Here is a 20441-nt window from a genome sequence, read left to right as displayed (position 1 = left end):
GTAATTGGACTCCCATTTGAGAAACACTGTTAGGCTACTAAAAATAAAAAGAATAGGAAAAATATCCAACTTGCAGTGTTTGCAGCACGTTCGTCAATGCGAGTTTTATTTTTAACCGGAAATCAATCCTTAACTTGGTGAGCTTGACAGTCACTGTGGTGTCGGGCGAGGGGGTCATAAATTCAGAGACAGACTCCCATATTTACATATCTGCTAACGTTTCCCACTGCATCGCAGGACTATACAATGTGACCCTGCACGGTTCATCCTGTCCTAGGTGTTACCCGTCAGCTCTGGACCGGACCGAGGAGTTTGTTCTGCAGAGTTGGGTGGACCAGGACTTTTTCAACAGTTTTCCCCCATCTCCTCTGTCCGTCCAGCCGGCTGCTGCCTGCCTCTACATCGACCTGAGGTAAGAGAGAGGTGCGCCGCTTTGGGACAGTCTGCTAGCTAACTAGCGAGCTAGCTCGTTAGCAGCTGAGTATTTTCTGTTCCCTCGAGCTAACGTTGGCTCGCAGCCGTGTGTCAATGGTCTCATCGCTAAACTAGTACTAGTATATATCAGCTTGTCTGAAATATTGTCAATGTCACGTTAGCGAATTCTCCGTGACTTCAGTGTTAGCACCATGAGCTAACTAGCCCAAGCTAGCTTGACAATTGTCAAGTTAGTCGAATATAAAGACTTCCGGTCACAACCTTCAAAATATCTTAAAAATATCAATAAAAAAAGTTGTGTCTGATAGACAGAATCTCATCAACCGGGGGCCCTATTGTGAACTCAATTATGACTCCTTGATGAAAGGTGGATACGAGGGATCAGCGTGACATCACACCCACCCAGAAATACAAACGTTAATATCTAAAAAACTATAGGCTACATCGGTTACATGCTGCCACTCCGACGTGCTGCCACTCCGACGTTCTGCCACTCCGAAATATCGGCACTCCGAAAGGGGGTCTATATTCCCCGTTTTTCACTAACCTCTCCCAACCCCCACGCCAAACCTAACCTCCCCCTATGCCTAAACCTAACCTCCCCCAGACCCTAACCCAAAACCTAACCTCTCCCACCCCCACGCCTAAACCTAAGGTCGGCATTGCGGCTTCTAAGGTGAACGACCGCCAGTCCGAATGATGGAAGTTAACGTTCGGAGTGGCAGCATGTCGGAAAGGCAAAGGAACCCCATCCCGGTTTTACCCCTATTGTCAACAGCCAAGGTAGCCCTTCTCAAGACGTGGGTATGAATCATACCAGCGTCCTGAGAAATGCTTTTATTTTGAAATTGCTGTATTTCCTGTCTGTTTCTGCCTCTTTCTGGCTTGACGTATGTCAGGCTAGCGGTCTATCGGTGGGACGGCTGGTGCGCCAGCAAACTAATAGCAAAGAGTTAAGTGTTAGCTTAGCCAACATAGCGAGCTACTAGCGTTATCTCTTGTTGTTGTAGGGTTGCCAGCATGCTAAGCAAGCCAGCTTAACCGCAATACACTGCAGCAAGTCCAGTCCCCTGCCTGGCTCAGTAGAGGTCCAGCCGAGCTGTGCTCCAGCGAGCCATGCGACAGTGGTGTGTCCCGGTTGCGACCCCACGCACTGAACCACTCCCCACGGGGCGCCTCTCAGTGTCACCCCCTCCAGCAGGTAACGATGGCACACATATTTCACTTTTTTTTTTTTATCAACCTCTGCTGTCAAGTACATAATCACCTTGTTTTTCCACTAGAGCCTAGAATACGTCTGGTAAAATCGTCTGACTTGTCTTGCACGGCGAGAAAATTTGCACCAATGTCAAGATGATTTACAACTGTCATTTCTTTTAAATGTTACTTTCTTATCGGCAAAGCTGCATACGTGTTAGACCCAGCCTTTTTAAGGCACACATAAATAGTTGAGGTGCTGATACATTCCACTAAACATTTTCTTTCAATATAATTTTGCAACTTTTAGAGTTTGTTCACTTCACTCTGTTATGACTGCTCGCTGTAGCCCGCCACGGTGTGTTTTGCTGGAAGAAGATATTCTGAACTGGTGAAGCAGTTCAGTAAAAGCTGAAACGAAACTGCTGCTTGGCGGATCTATGTATGCCGAATTGAAGAGCAGCTATGGTGGTCAAAAGTATATTACTGTATGTAATGTTCTACCAGGTGTGTCTACCTTTGTCAGTAAGCAAGGCCATGGTAAATTGACAGATGTTTTAATAGTGTTGGAGTGATGTTCCCTCAATACAAAAAAACAACGCATCAGGACTAGGCTGACTGGACCAGATGTTAGGTTATGACAGTGTGCCAGCATCAGGACTAGGCTGACTGGACCAGATGTTAGGTTATGACAGTTTGCCAGCATCAGGACTAGGCTGACTGGACCAGATGTTAGGTTATGACAGTTTGCCACCATCAGGACTAGGCTGACTGGACCTGATGTTAGGTTATGACACTTTGCCAGCATCAGGACTAGGCTGACTGGACCAGATGTTAGGTTACGACAGTTTGCCAGCATCAGGACTAGGCTGATTGGACCTGATGTTACGTTATGTGTGCCAGCATCAGGACTAGGCTGACTGGACCTGATGTTAGGTTATGTGTGCCAGCATCAGGACTAGGCTGACTGGACCCGATGTTACGTTATGTGTGCCAGCATCAGGACTAGGCTGACTGGACCTGATGTTAGGTTATGTGTGCCAGCATCAGGACTAGGCTGACTGGACCTGATGTTAGGTTATGTGTGCCAGCATCAGGACTAGGCTGACTGAACCAGATGTTACGTTATGACAGTTTGCCAGCATCAGGACTAGGCTGACTGGACCAGATGTTAGGTTATGTGTGCCAGCATCAGGACTAGGCTGACTGGACCAGATGTTAGGTTATGTGTGCCAGCATCAGGACTAGGCTGACTGGACCAGATGTTAGGTTATGTGTGCCAGCATCAGGACTAGGCTGACTGGACCAGATGTTAGGTTATGTGTGCCAGCATCAGGACTAGGCTGACTGGACCAGATGTTAGGTTATGTGTGCCAGCATCAGGACTAGGCTGACTGGACCTGATGTTAGGTTATGTGTGCCAGCATCAGGACTAGGCTGACTGGACCCGATGTTAGGTTATGTGTGCCAGCATCAGGACTAGGCTGACTGGACCTGATGTTAGGTTATGACAGTGTGCCAGCATCAGGACTAGGCTGACTGGACCAGATGTTACGTTATGTGTGCCAGCATCAGGACTAGGCTGACTGGACCAGATGTTAGGTTATGTGTGCCAGCATCAGGACTAGGCTGACTGGACCAGATGTTAGGTTATGTGTGCCAGCATCAGGACTAGGCTGACTGGACCAGATGTTAGGTTATGTGTGCCAGCATTCAGGACTAGGCTGACTGGACCAGATGTTAGGTTATGTGTGCCAGCATCAGGACTAGGCTGACTGGACCAGATGTTAGGTTATGTGTGCCAGCATCAGGACTAGGCTGACTGGACCCGATGTTACGTTATGTGTGCCAGCATCAGGACTAGGCTGACTGGACCTGATGTTAGGTTATGTGTGCCAGCATCAGGACTAGGCTGACTGGACCTGATGTTACGTTATGTGTGCCAGCATCAGGACTAGGCTGACTGGACCTGATGTTAGGTTATGTGTGCCAGCATCAGGACTAGGCTGACTGGACCAGATGTTACGTTATGTGTGCCAGCATCAGGACTAGGCTGACTGGACCTGATGTTAGGTTATGTGTGCCAGCATCAGGACTAGGCTGACTGGACCTGATGTTAGGTTATGACAGTGACGTGTGCCAGCATCAGGACTAGGCTGACTGGACCAGATGTTAGGTTATGACAGTGACGTGTGCCAGCATCAGGACTAGGCTGACTGGACCTAATGTTAGGTTATGACAGTGACGTGTGCCAGCATCAGGACTAGGCTGACTGGACCTGATGTTAGGTTATGACAGTGTGCCAGCATCAGGACTAGGCTGACTGGGCCTGATGTTAGGTTATGACAGTGTGCCAGCATCAGGACTAGGCTGACTGGACCAGATGTTAGGTTATGTGTGCCAGCATCAGGACTAGGCTGACTGGACCAGATGTTAGGTTATGTGTGCCAGCATTCAGGACTAGGCTGACTGGACCAGATGTTAGGTTATGTGTGCCAGCATCAGGACTAGGCTGACTGGACCAGATGTTAGGTTATGTGTGCCAGCATCAGGACTAGGCTGACTGGACCAGATGTTAGGTTATGACAGTGACGTGTGCCAGCATCAGGACTAGGCTGACTGGACCTGATGTTAGGTTATGACAGTGACGTGTGCCAGGGTGATCTCACTTTATTTCCAACCTGGATGAATGGAGCAAGGTTAGCCCCAAGTGTCTGTGCCAAGTAGTTGAAACTGTGCCAAAGTTTTGAATGACCCAAGGGTTCCTCAGAGGAGAATGCAGTTTATGTAAATTAAATTAAAGTAAGTCAGTCACTCTTGTAATCAAAGTACTCCATTCATGATAAATATACCCAGATGAAACAAATGTAGTGTCTGAATCCAGCATTTCATATTATTTTAATTTGCCTTTTCATCTATTAATATTTTTCCCTCTTATCAGGGTGCCTGCAGGTCCTGAAACAGTCTTTCGTCATCTAAACTCAATGCCTTAAAAGGTGTTGAATACAGATAAATATAGCATTTTAAGTTAAATTTACTCTGAGATGTGTGACAGATGTTGCAAGAGAAATCAGCGCAGTCTCTCAGACCTACAGTATATTATGATAGTTGTTTTCATTTTCATGTTCATTTTGCAAAATTAGTCTTCTATCATTCAAGTGGCACTTTCAGTGTCTTTAAGTGTCAAATTTAACTCGACAGAACTTAGACCCCAGTTTACGTGTCTTAGATGCCAGAATGGAGTGCTGCGAGGTCGAGCCGCGCTACACCATCGAACAGATCGACCTCCTGCAGCGCCTGCGCCTGTCGGGCATGACCAAACCCCAGATCATCCACGCCTTGGAGTCCCTGGAGAGGCTGGACCCGGACCACCGCACGCCGTACTGTGACCCCCACCCCGCCCCGTCCGACAACAACACCCCGACCACAGCCGCCCCGGCCCCCTCCTCGTCCTCGTCCTCCTCTTCCTCGCTCTCCCTGGCTTCTGCCACCACGCAGACCTCCGGCCTGGATGGTCCCGCGCTGTCCCCCAGCAACAGCTACGAGGCCTCCCCCCCGCCCCTCTACCCGCCCGCCGCAGGGGTCCAGAGGTCGTTCAGCTACGACATGATGGGAGAGGAGGAGTGGGACCTGGAGGAGAAGGTGGAGGAGTACATGAGGTGAGAAGGAGGCAGAGATGCTCACAAGTCATTTTTTGCAAGTCCCAAGTCAACTCAAGTTTTTGAGCTAGAGTTCAAGTCAAGTGTCAAGTCTTTGAGGGGCAAGTCCAAGTCACATCTCAAGTCTCTTGTTATGCGTTGTATCGTCTGCTGGATGCCATCCGGTCTGCTTAGAACACTGCATAAAACTAAGGAATTCAAAGCATGTGCTGTATTATCCTCACTCCTTCTATTGGCATACATTATCAGCATTGATTAGAAGGTGACATTATCGCTAGTAGACATTTCCTTAATGTCAATGCACCAAAAAGATTACAAATAAAGATTCTTCATGAGTCCCAAATTTCGAGTCCGAGTTGAGTCTCAAGTCTGTTGAGGACGAGTCTCAAATCAAGTCTCACGTCACTGTGTGTGACTTGAGTGCGACTCGAGTCCAAGCCCCCATCTTTGGAAGGAGGGAGGGAGAGGATGGCGACGCTTTAGTGTTGTCAGAGCGAGAGATGAATTAAGGCTATATGAGGACAACTTAAAGGCAAGTACAAAACGCTTGGTGGAAAGGAGACTATTATAACATCAGATAATGACAGCGAACGTCCCCAGAGGTGCAGGCTTATTCTCCGGAATATTTAGTTGAGATAATTCAGGTCAGGTGTATCAGGGACAGCTGAATAAAGAGAGGCATCAGTGGATAAGGTTAGGCAGCTGTGATGATGGCTGTTGTTTTAACCACCGTGTGTAATGGTCCTGATGCCATGCCGGCTTCTTCTTCTTCTTCTTCGTGCTACAGGAGGGACAGCAACCTTGTGAAAGAAGAGATCAAAACGTTCCTCAACAATCGCAGGATCTCTCAGGCAATAGTGGGCCAAGTCACAGGTACTCTGCTTTCCCTAATGTGTTTTTACTGAATCATTACAGCCTGCTTCAAAGGGACAAGGATATTAGCGACTTGTAACTAGGTAATGCAATTAGGTGCTTAACCCATTGATACCTGATGCAGCATTTGTGTGTATATCCCTCATTTGTGTGCATATCCCTTTAAGACCGCGAACCGCGTTAATGCGGTTCGTGGTCTTAAAGGGATACACACACACACAAATGCTGCATCAGGTATCATTTGCAGTAATCCTGGCTGCCTAGTATTGGCTGATGATGATGATGATGATGTAAAAATGCACTGTTTGCATTTTACAACAATCCTCAATTAAAACAAATAATTATTTCTTATAAGAATAAAACAAAATAGTCGACACATCATTTTTTCCCTACACTTGTCTCAAACAGCTTATTAATGGACTCTCAGCAACACCGTGTTCAGAAAAGGTTAACCGATAAAAACAGGGCAGTAGGTTAGGTATAATAATAATAATAATAAAACAAAATGACATTTACGCTGCTCTTCTAAACAATAGCTGCTATGCCTATTGACTTCACAAATGTCAACAATTCAGCATTTGTACAAATCAGGAGACCTTTTTCTCTCTCCCCCCGTCGAAGTCTTTATATTGCACCAAAGTGTATGCCATTAAGGTATCAATAACAGGACGGCTTCATTAGTTGAATCCAAGTACTTGGGAACTGGCTCATTGCCAATGGCAAAACTAGCGATGCTATCGGTGCACCGCTAGATAAAATGATGTAATTAATGTGTTGGAATAACATGTCTCGCCTCCACCATCTCCCTTTGCGCCTCCTCTCATCCCACCCCGCAGGCATCAGTCAGAGTTACATCTCCCAGTGGTTGCTGCAGCAAGGCCTGGAGATGAGCGACTCCAAACGCAGAGCTTTCTACCGCTGGTACCTGCTGGAGAGAAATAACCCAGGTGAGGCGCAGGGCAGAGGTGGAGGATTGTGGCAGTTAGACTGGGATCAGAAGGGTTTCAGATGCAGTGTGGGTTTGGACTCTTACAGAGCAGAGGAGTGGGTTTAGGGATCAGTGCATGGAGATTGGACGTTGGATACAGACAGACTAGGTCTGTGATTGAGTGCAGAGCAGGGCCAGGAGGCTGCATGTGTGATGAATGATAAGGGAGCATTGATTGATCGGTGTAGGATGGAAGTCTATGAGAAAAATGACGTTATTTGTGTCTTTTGTGAGCGTGAACCACTGCTTGCTAACCTTCCCTTGCACCTGTCCTCTTCCCCCTCGTCCTGTCTGTGTATTGCATGGTAAACCCTCCCACCTCACTCGTGCTCATTCCATCCTGGTCCTTGAGGGCTGTGAGGTCAAGGAAGGACAAGAGACAAATCTATAATTTTAGAGGAAAGACAAATGATAAAGGTAGTCCTGTCACTGGAGATGCTAATCAATAATGTTAAGGCTTCTGGTTGGAAGTGAAACTTTAGTGGGTGAATGCGGTTTGTCTGTACAGGCTAGAGTAACAGTGCTTAAAGACCTCTGGACAAGTGCCGGATTTCCGGCATCTGGACATTTTTCAGATTCATAAACTATTTTCGACAAAAAAAAAGAAAAGAAAAATCACTTCATGTGAATTTTTGTTTTTGATGCGTTTTATTCAACCCTATTTAGCATAGCAATATTTTACATTTACCAATGGAATGCGAGCAAGTTGTCTCCCCCCCAAATTATTTGAACAGCAAGCTACTTTCTATCTCGATGTAGCACAGATTCCATGATGTAGCAAAGCTGAAATATGGAAATGAAGTTTATGAAAGCAGGGAAAGAGACAGGCGTCACCGAGACAGGAGTAAAAAACAAGTGATAGGCATGGTTTGAATAAACGGGTGGAGACGAGAAACCGTTTCACACTTGGCGCCACAAATGAAGGGAAGCGGTTGCTTGTTCTGCACTGTGTGCTCAACCAGCAGAAAGAAAGTGCTCTTTCCACATGGGGTAAACCCCAGACAACGCTGCTGTGTGTGCGCTCAGATATCTGACCACACCGGGAGCCACACTTGCCGTTAGTTGCTGCTCCAGCGTCAATGGCAGACCTGAACGTGATCTTTCACAATTTAGTTTATATCGCGGTCGTTGCTCCCCCCCTTCTGCCGATCTGCGTTGTAGACTAGCACATGCTTCCTCCGATACATGTGCAGTCGCCAGCCGCTTCTTTTCTCCTGACAGCGAGGAGTTTCATTGGCAGGACCGGCACATGGGAGGATCACACGACTCCCCCCAGTTCCTCTCCCCCACAAACAGGCCAGACCAAACAAAGGAGGCGCTAGTGCAGTCCCACCCACAGACATGGCCAATTGTGTCTGTAGAAACTTCTGACCAAGCTGGAAGTACCGCTACCGGGAATTGAACCCGGGTCTCCGCGGTGCTCTTACATGTACGCTAGCCCATCTTTCACAATTTGCAATCGTCATTCAGCATCATAATGTGGCATTGCTTTGGCTGTTCTCTACAGAACTCCCCAGGGGTCACCTGTGAAGAAAAAAATAATTTGATGTGGTAATCCATAAGGGGACTGATTGGTAAACTGTGCATAGATTAGTAAACCATGCCCTCAAATTAGTAATCAGTGCTCACAGAGTCCTAAACCATGCCCGCAGATTAGTAGACTGTGCACACGGATTTGTAATATGTATATTGATAACGTCAAACAGGGACAACAGAGAGACCAACAGAGTTCCATACAATTTAATTAACATGCTTCCCTACAAGCATTATTAAATGGGTTTCCTATTGTCACCAAAACACACATCCGATCATAAATTAGACCTGATTTGATTAATCAATGGTTATGGTTCACATTATGCTGTAGGTGCCTAATGGCTATTACAGCTCACTATATGTATGCCAAGCAGTGTGTAATGCTCTGGCTCACTGTATACAGTATATGCCTAAAAGTCCCTCTTTGATGTTATCAGCATAGCTATTATAAATCTGTACGCATGGTTTCCTAACCCGTGCTGTGGGCACAGTTTAGGAGTAAATTGTAATATAAACATGCCCACTGATTTAGCATAATTTTTTTTTGGTACCAGCCCAGGTGACCCCCCTGGGGGGCTCCACACTTATCCTCATTGAGGTGGGTTTATAGAGTAATAGTCTGACTCAACGGACAGTGTTTCCTCTAGGATGGAGTTGGAGCAGCGATGGTGAAGCGCGCCCTGCCTAGTCGTATCCTATCTAGGAGATACAGTCAATAAAATTGGATTTGGCAATAGGGATCTACTATTCCTATAATATTCCTTCCTATAGTATTCCAATAGTATTCCAATAGTATTCCAATAGTACTCCTACAGTGTCCTCCCTGTCACCTGTGCTTCCTACACTTATGCGTTGTGCTGACATCAGGTAAGCGCAAAGTTTCTTGTTTATATATGGCAAGTTTTACATACTCATACGCAATTTGATTCCACCAAAACAAGTTCCCGCGCGACACTATTTCCCCAAGGACACCATCGCTGGGCTTAGCACCGCCCAAGACAATTGTGATTGGTTTAAAGAAATGCAAACAAGGCAGAGCATTTTCTGTGTTTTCTCTAGCATGCTGGATATAAATCAGGCTAAAGTTGTCCATCATAACTGATAGAGAAAATTTACATCACATTAGCCTTTATTTGGACAATCACTAGTTATTAATATATTCATATACATTTCCATTTTAGTTACATATAGTTATGACACAGACATACTTCATATTTAGATGACCTGTGTACATTCACAGATAGACATCATATTTGGATAACCTGTGTACATACACAGACAGACGTATTTAGATAACTTGTACCTTACATTTGCAGCTCCTCTCTATCGCACACTGTGCCCTGTCACCGTGCCACGGTGCTCTCTACAGGGCCAGAATAACAGATAGGTTATACGTCTATCTGTGTATGTACACAGGTTATCCAAATATGAAGTATGTCTGTGTCATAACTATATGTAACTAAAATGGAAATGTATATGAATATATTAGTGATTGTCCAAATAAAGGCTAATGTGATGTAAACTTTCTCTATCAATAACTGTTGGTTTGTGTCAGGCAACATGCATTCACACTTCACAGCACATCTGATCTTGTGTATAAATATATATTCTTTTATATGATCAAGTCTCTGACATGAACAAAGCCACTGATGGACCATCTGCTGTCCCTGCTTTCTCCTCTCATCTAAATCCTTCCCTTCCCGTTTTTATTGAGTTATTTATTCATTCTTCACCACCCATGCTTTGCCATAGCTACTCTGTAGTTCTCAGCCCTGATCCTGGTGGTACTCCAGTGCTGGTTTTCATTCCTACATGGCTAACAAACAGGCTATTAACAATGATACTAACAATAACAACTTTTCTCTGCAATGTTTCCAATCCGAGGTGGGCACTTCGCTTACAATAAACCAAACTAACTAAACTCCTTTGGACCTCCCCCTATTGTAAACCTTGAGAAATGATAACACTTTGCCCTTTCTTACGTTCACACTAGTGTTAGCCCTATCTGGCGTATATATTCAATTTGTAAGCAACTAGACATTTGGTTTTGAATTGATCATGAATACAAACTGACAGGCAGGTCTACAGGAGTGTGCTAATGTAACTCAGAGCCACAGATGTAGCAGTTTTTTTAACATGGAGCCATCGAAACGTTAACTCTCCAATAATCACATCTGCCCACATCTGTCTATAATCTAATCTATGGCTGTGGCCTGCCTGACCATTGGTTTTGTCCTGACTGAAGGGCTGAGGTGGAGTGAAAGCCAGCACAGCCTGAGTCCCATGCCCAGGGCCAGGGGAGGGGACAGAGACAGAGACGGGACGGTAGCAGGGGCAAGCGCCAGCCTCACCAACATCCTCCCCAACCCCAACACCAACCTCAACCCCATCCCCAGCCCGGCCTGGGGCAGGCAGAGAGAGCTGCTGATGCACTTGCTGCCCTGGTACACTGCTGCCGCCGCAGCCGCCCAGGCACAGCCAGGTAACCGCGCCCTCGCTCTGGCCTCAGCAGCTTCAGCCTCAGGAGATACCTGACCTGATCAGCTGGCTGCTTGCTCCTCAGCCTCTCTTTTATCATCTAGGGAGGAATCTCAATAAGTCTCAAATGGCATTTTCCCCATCAGCAAAGAAACTGTAGAATTGTACTCCTAGTGATGAAAAGGACGCCGCTCCATGCTATTGAGATAGGTCCTCATGTCATTGCCATAGTCACAGTCCACGCGTCATCATTGTTCTCTTTGTTCTCAACAATCATTTTGCACAGATAAACTCATACGTTCGCCCTCTTCATCAGGTGCCACCTTGTCGATGCGTTCTTTGGTGAAGGAGGAGCCCGACTGGAGGACGGGGATCATGACTGGCGACAGGGGCGGCATGGTGGGCGGGCCTCTGAGGCTGCGCAGAGGAAGCAGGTTCACCTGGAGGAAGGAGTGCCAATCCATCATGGAGAGGTGAGGCGATCTTACTCGGGATTTAATGGTGAAAGAGACAATCGCGCAGCCTTTACATCATATGGGAAAGCTGGTGGATAGGAGCTTCCTACTGGAAAATTCAGTTTAGAATCCACCTTCAGCTGGGAAATGCTACTTGGGGAGTCAAGTTTTGGGCTGTGATTTCTCTGAATTCTGTAATCACCTGTCAAGTATAGCAAATGATCTAGAAGTTTTCATCACATACCGTTATTACTGTATAACTCACAGCTATGAGATAAGTCATGACTCATGTTATGATCACAACTCTAAAATTGCCATGACGGCACACTCCTAGTTGCTGTTTTTTTGTGTTTGTTGCAGAAGATGAACTTGCATGTATCACTCACTAAGTGCGCGTGTGTTCGGTGTGCAAAAGACTACCAGGAGCAACCGGAGTCTACAGAAAACCTCAGTCACGCCGTCTTGACGCCTTCAAACGAGTGAACACGTTCAAACCTGCAAGTCGTTGCTTTCATCCGTCACGTCGTTCCGACAGCTATTTCCCATACGTCGCGAATGCAGCGTTACAGGAGAATAACCGACTTAACCTTGCCACGGTCACGAGTCCTGCAGTGCCCTGCTGTCGGGACGTATTGCTGATAGAGTGGCTGTATATTATGCTCGTTCTTTATTCGGGGGTGTCGTGTCCTTGCTTATCACTCGGTAACATATTTGTCCCAAAACAATAACCGGGCTTCTCAGCCGGCAGACAAGAGGATGCTGAGAAAGAAGAGTAGACATTCTCCCCCCCCCCCGCTCCGAAACACCGCGCGCGATTGATTTCTCTATTATATGGCTGCTGTAAGTATAGGGTGCAGTCGTGCCACTCACCGTAATAAGACCACACAGGCACTCAGACAGGGCTCACCAGCACTGCTCCTGGATTACGCAATTTCACTGCAGTGCTGGTCCTTATGAGCTAGTTTAGACTGAAGGACGATACAGTAGAGGTTAAGATGATGTGGTGTGTGTGTGTGTGTGTGAGAGACGGAGTGGGCAGGATAGGGCAACAGAGAGAGAGAGAGGGAGGGTGAGGAGGATGAGAAGGCTGGGGAGAAATTGATCCATGTGTGTTTTGTAAAGTGAGATAATTATTCTTTTTCAGCCTTGGGAGGATATAAAGGGAGCGAGATGAGAATAAGGGAATTTAGGATAGGATCGGAGAGGAAGGACAGGGCGACTAAATGGGCAACCTCATATTTATAGGCCGCGGAAGGGATTTCAACGTGGAGTGATAAAAGTAGAGAATTTAATCCGCGTAATGTAGTCATTAATCTACTCCTTTACTGTGGCGAGGCTGCCGTGATTAGATTATGCTCGCAGCATTCTTATGCATCTGCTTTTTTTTTCATCGGATAAATGTCGTGTCCTCGCTTTCCTTCGATTCAGTACAAGGACTCCAGAAAGCGATGAGGTGTAAACGTGGGATGTGTCTTCTCGCTGTGCGGTGTGCATACGCTATCTTTTAATAAAAGTACAGCCTTTGTTTTGATGCGAGATGATTTATCTCTGGATGTTATCTCTTACAGTTTCTTCATGGAGAACCAGTACCCAGATGAGGCAAAGCGAGAGGAGATTGCCAATGCCTGCAACTCAGTCATCCAGAAGCCAGGTACCTAAGAAACATCTGTCACAGTGTCTGCGCCTGCTTCTATCCAAAATCCCCTCAGGCAACTGTTCATCATAATAGCATCACACATATATAATCAGTTTCTTACCAAAAAACAAAGCAGTTGAATACTGATTTGGAACGTCGAGGTGCCATCATGATGGTGCAATGTAGAGGGCTGCGGCCCAACCCTAATTTGGATATTGTTATTAGGTTATGCAAATCGATAGGGCTTCCTCTGATACATGTGCAGCCGCTTCTTTTCACCTGACAGCGAGCGAGGGGTTTCACTGGCAGGATGCAATGCGTGGGAGGGTCACACTACCACTCCCCACCCCCACCGGCTTCCACCCGCAGACACGGCCAATTGTGTCTGTAGGAACGTCTGACCAGGCCGGGAGTACTGCTGCTGGGAATTGAACCCAGTGCCCCCTAACACAAGAAAGAAAAGTGCGTTTTGGATCAAAGCACCACAAACGCTCATGTTTAAGTGATTACTGTTGATCCCTCCTTACCTTGCAAGATGTTGATGTCCAAGAGTCAGTCAACAAAGCCCTCAAGCCAGCCTGTGACTTAACTGACGTTCTCTCATTGGAAAACTATGTAACTGTGTTATCTCCTCTCCCAGTGTTCGATCTCATCCGGCACAACATTTTGGCAGAATGTTGTCTAAAGAGCCAAAAGATGGTATTGTTTTGTGACTTCAGTCAAAACATCAAAATGAAACAGAACTGTTGCGGAAGAATGCATTCGTTGATCCTCGCTATCGCGGGGATCAGGGCCCAGATGTGGAGGAGATTAAAGGCAACGTCAAACATGTGGTCCTCATTGAAAGACAGACAGACACTCCCTATGAGAGAGGAGAAATAGGAGGGAGGTGTTCAGTCTTTCACAGATTTCTACCTATTAGAACATTTTGTTTTTTCTACTTCTACAACGGACTAATAGAAAAAAACATGAAAATAGTGCCCCAAAAAAGTACAAACATATATTTAATATATTTTTGTACTTTTTTGGGGCACTATTTTCATAATTGTACTGTTTAAAAAAATATTTACAATTTGCATTTGTACTTTTATATTTTATTTGTACTTGCCAAGGCTGTTTTCTACAACCAGTGTCTATTCGACCATGTAGAAAAGCTGTGGCATTCATGGAAATGTGACCCACCCCCCTTATTAACTTATTTTGTGCCACGCAGCGGCTCTTATCCTTATCATGATGATACTGGCATAAATGTGAGCCATTCTATATACCTCTCTCAGCCTGCTGTCTGGGACTGTGTTACCAAGTCCCGCCAGAGTCTCACATCAGTTGTAAACACCGTGGATATTTATCTGATTTTGAGAATATGGACGATGCATTTGAATTCGATGGCCGCCCGTATTTATTTGAGCTGGAATAACGTTATATGGATTACAAACTGAAGAGCGGGGGCAACTACCAATGCGACGGACAGCAGACAGAGACAGGGTGAACACGCTGGCTGCAGCAAGGTAAATACAGCATCCATTTTCTCATTGTCTCTATGATATAATAAGGATATGAGCCGGTGCGTGGCAGAACATAAGCTATTTACAGGGTGTAAATGCAGGGATAGCATATGCCCTATCGGCCTCTGTTCCAGGCCGTTGCGCGGTGCGCTGTAGCTTTATACTGGATCAGACATTTCTGTTCAGGGTGACTTGTAGAACATAAATCAAGCTGGAAATAACGTCCAGGTTGTAAAAAACCAGAATTCTCCTTTAAGTGACAAAGATGGTAATCGACGTCCAAATCAGCGTTTGAATGCTTCATGAGTTTATTAACCGATGGGGAAATTACCACACCGTCGCCAGCCTAGAAGAAGGTTTACAATGAAACGACACATTCTTTCCTATTTTCAACCCATTGTGAGTGAGTACATGTTTGTTACTGTTTGTTCCTCTGTTTGGCTGTAGTCTGTTGCCTGCTGTGTGTCACAGCGCTGCTGTTGTCTGATATTCGAGCCGCTACACAACGTCACCGCCACAGCCGAGAACACACAACGTTACCAGTTTTTATTTTATTTTGGTGTACAAGTTGCTTTCTCCCTCCCCGCTCAGCTTGATTTTTTGCAGCGGCTCAGTGATCGCATGATAAATGAGAGGCCTTTGTTGTCTTGTTGCTTGATGTTTTATCTCCCAGGCTGCAAGCTGTCTGAGTTTGAGCGTGTGACGGCGTTGAAGGTGTACAACTGGTTCGCCAACCGCCGGAAGGAGATGAAGAGAAGGGCGAATATAGGTGAGGACGTGATCCGTATTTAGAATCCCCAGGAGGAAGCTTGGGCCACACGTCTGCTTGTCTAGACACGTTTCACTGCACACACTGTATGTATTGGCCTTCAATATTCTACTGCAGTTATTTTTGCACACCCTGAAAACATGCTGTCATTCATATATTTTTATATTTTTCATTCGTGTGTTTCTACTTGATACTAGGCTATAGTGTTAAATTGTGCAACCTAGTGAACATCTCTGACATTCACTTTGCTCATCAGTCCCCGTTTGTCTCTCACCTCCACTTTTCATCTTTCATGTCTAACTCTACCAGAGGCTGCCATTTTGGAAAGCCACGGGATTGAGGTGCCAAGTCCAAGCTGCCACTCAAACGGAGAGGAGGGAGAGACGCACGAGTTTGCCGATCAGGTGAATCATCGATTCTCCGAGCAAGTAAGTAAACGCAGAGCCAGTAAACCGCTGAAGTACAAAACTACACTCAGTATGCGCTTTTAAGTAGGGGAGGTCTGGGACGAATGAAGCACTTTTTGTTTTTTTTGTCATTGTGTAAAGATTGTTTCAGCTGGAGTTATAATATTTTCATGTAAGCAACCTACACATGTCCTCTGGCAATACCAACCGTAGTTTCGTTCCATGGGTCAATACATCAGACGTCATCAGATGGCAACCAGAAGCTGCGCAATGCTTAATTTGTCCCACAGTGAAGGGACAAATAAAGCACAGGCGGGGGACTAATGTAGCGGTTGTGAAAAAGGCACAAAAACAGCCAGGTAACAATTTTTTTCTGGCATTAATTCCTTCATCTTTTGGTCATCTAAGAAACTAAGTATTATGAAATACATTTTAATATGTTATATGTTGCAAATTAATATAATTATAACGTCTATCTATATATTTTGCTGATGTGATGTGATCAATATTTTACCTCCCTTAAATGGCTTATCCAAAGAAATATTTGAATGTGTGCATTTTTTTGCCCTCTGTCCGTGGTCCTCTTCCTTATGCGAGGCATTGTCCTGCAAGCACAGATAAATGCATAGCCTATTCAAGGCAATTGGAGCAAAGTGCTTTATTTGTCCCCCGTGCGTTTCCCTGGATGAAAGCTAAGCTAGCACAAAGGATATGCTAACATTACACACAAAACAATCATTGAGCTGTAGTCTACCGATAGGTCTAACAGATGAATAGCGTTAGCAGCATTAAATAAATAAATTCCAACACGCTAATAGAAAAATACACAGTTTGCAATATTTTACTCGCGTTTGAAAATAAGACGAAAAAGGCAACGTTTTTGCGGATATCTCCGCCATCCACTGACTGGCCGAGCTGAAACTTCACAGGAAGTGAGGTACCAGGAAGTGTAACATGGGGGGAAAGAATCGTCTTCCTGGGTTTTGTCAAAGATAGTATATGAGGACAAGCTAATTCCGTCCCCCTGCTTAATTCGTCCCGGACCTCCCCTACACCGTCCCATATCTGTCCAACCACTTGCTCCAGACAGTGAGTCACGTTAAGAGAAAGATAAGTACAAAGCATGCAGACAGGGTCAAGAGGTTCACTTATTCATCAAATAAACATTAGAATGAGCAAGATGTCAGAGGTTCCAAACCTTCTTATAATAATAATAATAATAATAATAATAATAATAATAATAATACATTTTATTTGTCATGCACTTTTCATTTAAGATAAATCTCAAAGTCCTACAGGGTAAAAACAGAACCATATAAAATGCAACAAGGCAGAGAACACTCTTCTTCCACTCATGGCCCACTTGAAAATGTCTGCAGCCCACATCTGACCATAAACAGTACAGAGGCCAAATAATGCGTCCTCAGAGCACTTTTTATATCAACATCAGCACGGCACAGAACAAAGAAACTAAAAGTGAGGGGCTGTGCTGTCTGCTATAGGCTGATTATCAAATAATTGATTACAAATTAAATAACGCTATCATTCAACAATGGAGAAATGCATAGATAATCTCATACATAAATACACAGCTTGGGAATGGCTTAGATACAGTAAGTGACTTTGGCACCAACAGTCGTACATGTAATTGTTCAAACGGTTTCAGCATTGCAGAAATGGCCGCCTTTCTACAATTTTGCCGCTACAGTATCTAGAGTTTTACCAAGAATGATGCGACCGTGTGCTAAAGCGAAACGAAAAAGATCTATGAATCCCTCCTGCTCTGTCAACAGTACAGGCTAGTAGTGGTGTGAGGAAGGTTTTGCTGGCACAAATTAGCACGTAGTACTGAGCGATCATCATTTGATCACCTCAGTATACCTAAACATTGTTGCTGACCAGGCACATCCCTTCATGGACACGTTCTACCCTTTTTTTAAATGGGACTTCAAGCAGGTTAATGTGGCCTTGTCTCAAGGTGGCTCCAAGAACACGACAGTGACTTTAGTTCGGTCCAGATATCAAGTCAGCGTGGAGACCAAGATCCCTGTGGAACGTTTCCAGGACATTGTTGAATCCAGTCCTTGAAGAGTCCAGGCTGTTGTGGAGGCAAGATGGGGTCCACCCTGTACCTAATAAAGTGGATACTGTCTGTCAGATCAAACTGTTTGCTCATATATTCATGTTTTTCCACAGGAAGAGCCATCCTCCCAGAGGAATGTCGACCAAGAAGACCCCTCCTCATTGGCTGCCACCGAGGTGGCGCCCCTTCCTAGCCCCACCCCTCAGATCCTGGAACCGAAAGATGAGGATGTGACAAAAGGGGAAACTGTGGACGAGGAGTGACCAAAGCTCGAGGAGCTTTTGGATAATCACATATTTGAATTATAGACCGATGAAATAGGAAAAATGTGAGTGTCTCCTCCATCCCCTGTGGCATTTGGGGCCTATGACACTCTGAAAACAAAGGGAGAAGGGTGCTAAAGCTCGCTGTGGTGCCTCTAGTGGTAAGGAGGCCACTGTATGTATCAACAGTAATCCTGCTTATATTAATGGCAATATCTATCTCTATATATAGTGCATTCCAAGACAGTCTTAACAAGCCTAAATTCCTTAGAGGGAGAGGAGTATAAAAGATACCTCACCCATTTTAAGCTAAGCCTTTCCTTTTCCCCCCCTTTGCAACATGCCTTTTAACATTTTCAAAGAGTGGTTGTTTGATGGACTGTGGTGAGATGAATGTGCAGAGCCTGCGGGTCAGGTGTGTTTTGGGTGAGAAGAGAGCTTGGTGTGATGTTTGCTGTGGGGATCTATCATGATGTATAGGAGCTTGTAGTGAAGATGCCCTCTGCTTGCTTGAATGTCAACGCCACCTTGTTCGTGAGACTATAACCTCAATCAATCGATTGATGCAATCAATCGGTCAATCAACCAGTAGTCTTGCTATCAAACCTGTACAGCCCTGAGGGACAACTGGAATCTCAGGTAATCCCAAAGATGGTGGATAAAGACAGTGAAGAATTGTACCAGTTTTTTTTTTGTTTCTCTCCACTTTGTTTTCTTCCAATGAATGTGTCATATCATCTTGACTATGTTCAGCCAAAACAGGATGTGTTATTTATACCTTTTGTATTAGCAAAACAAGCCCAGGATCATATATCTCAGTATCTATTTGTCATCCATCTTGTTCGTTCAACTGAATGATGTTGTCTTTGTTCATATTTGTAATCTACTGTACCCACGTCTCAAAGTCTGTCTGAGCCCTGAACTCAGCCAGTGAAGCTAGACGAGTTATGTAAGTCTACTTAGATTTCTTTTCCTTAACGTTTGAAAGAACGCTAAAACAGATATTATAAAATCGTAATATGTTGGCCTACTTGCTAGAAGCACCTTCCCTTATATTGGAATAAGCTAAAGCTTAAAGCTCATGTAAGTTTGTATGATTGCAAAGCTGCACTTCAAAGTGGATCCCACTATAATTGAAAGAAGGGAACATTACAGACTGTACCTTGCATTTGGGCCTAGACGTGTACACAACCCAGAAAATATATACTTGTATGGGTGCTTTCCTGTCTTCAAATTACATTGGCAGTATTTAGAAACTGTTAACTGTCAATTTTGTAATATGAATAGCCGACGTAAACTCTGCATTATGTAGTCCCCTATACTCGCTGGCCCAAGGCCGTGGGAGTTCTTATTCTCCAAATGTTCATAAAATGAACCAAGCCGCTTCTTCTCGAATGGCCCCCAAACCGGGTGCTACCATCTTACCTCCTAATGCCAAAGCTATGCCAAGGTAGAGATGTTGCTCCAGAGTAAACTGTGCTCATAGAAACAGTACCTAGTTGAGACATTACAGCTTATGTCAACAGAATTGACACAGTCATGACATCATAGATCTAGATTTCATTTGCTCAGTACAACACTAGCCAACTTTAGCTTACCTCAAAAATAATTCTGTGTCATAAATGTGTTACTGGCTCGTCATGAAACAGACAGCCGCTGTTGGTGACAATTTATGATATGGACAGTGTTATGTAGCATTTATGACAGTGGGGTTGACCCTGTATTGTTCATGTATACTCACTTCAGACAGACAGATGTCTGGCTTTGGACAGGAACCCCAAAGCTGCACGCTGTTTCTGATGATTAAGCTCCTCTTATCTGCTTTTATCTGACAAAACAATAACCGTAATAAAACCTGTAAACAATGGCTATGATATGTTTGGATTTGTTGGTAATGACTTAAATATGAATTGGTAAGGTTTGGGCCTCTGCCCAGGAATATAAACCATTCCTGTAGTGGTTTACATTTACACTATATATTCAGGTGCTTGACATTTATTATTTTACATTGTACATTATACAAGATTGTACATCAAAGATGGGTGTAGAAGTGTCATATTCAATCTGAAAATCATATTTTTCTTAAGAGTTCTGCTAATAGGGTAAGAAAGACTTGTTTCAAATTTCATTTATTTCAAGAAACAAGTAAAGTAGTGTGTA

The 20441-nt window shown here is 44.8% G+C and overlaps 1 protein-coding gene across 1 annotated transcript; it reads left to right on the top strand.

Annotated features, from left to right (window-relative positions):
* The first annotated feature begins 231 nt into the window (after positions 1–231).
* Positions 232–20134, top strand: LOC310784630 (homeobox-containing protein 1). Its single transcript, XM_083645642.1, has 11 exons — positions 232–412; positions 1446–1636; positions 4862–5291; positions 6079–6164; positions 7001–7111; positions 10931–11167; positions 11480–11636; positions 13187–13269; positions 15433–15528; positions 15838–15956; positions 18132–20134. The coding sequence occupies exons 2-11, from the start codon at positions 1552–1554 to the stop codon at positions 18279–18281; spliced, it is 1554 nt and encodes a 517-aa protein (XP_083501768.1). The 5' UTR covers positions 232–412; positions 1446–1551; the 3' UTR covers positions 18282–20134.
* The last annotated feature ends 307 nt before the right edge of the window (positions 20135–20441 follow it).

This window comes from Poromitra crassiceps (genome assembly GCF_964638095.1).
Source record: "Poromitra crassiceps genome assembly, chromosome: 11".
NCBI classification, from domain to species: Eukaryota; Metazoa; Chordata; class Actinopteri; order Beryciformes; family Melamphaidae; genus Poromitra; species Poromitra crassiceps.
This window is presented reverse-complemented; position numbering and strand designations above follow the sequence as displayed.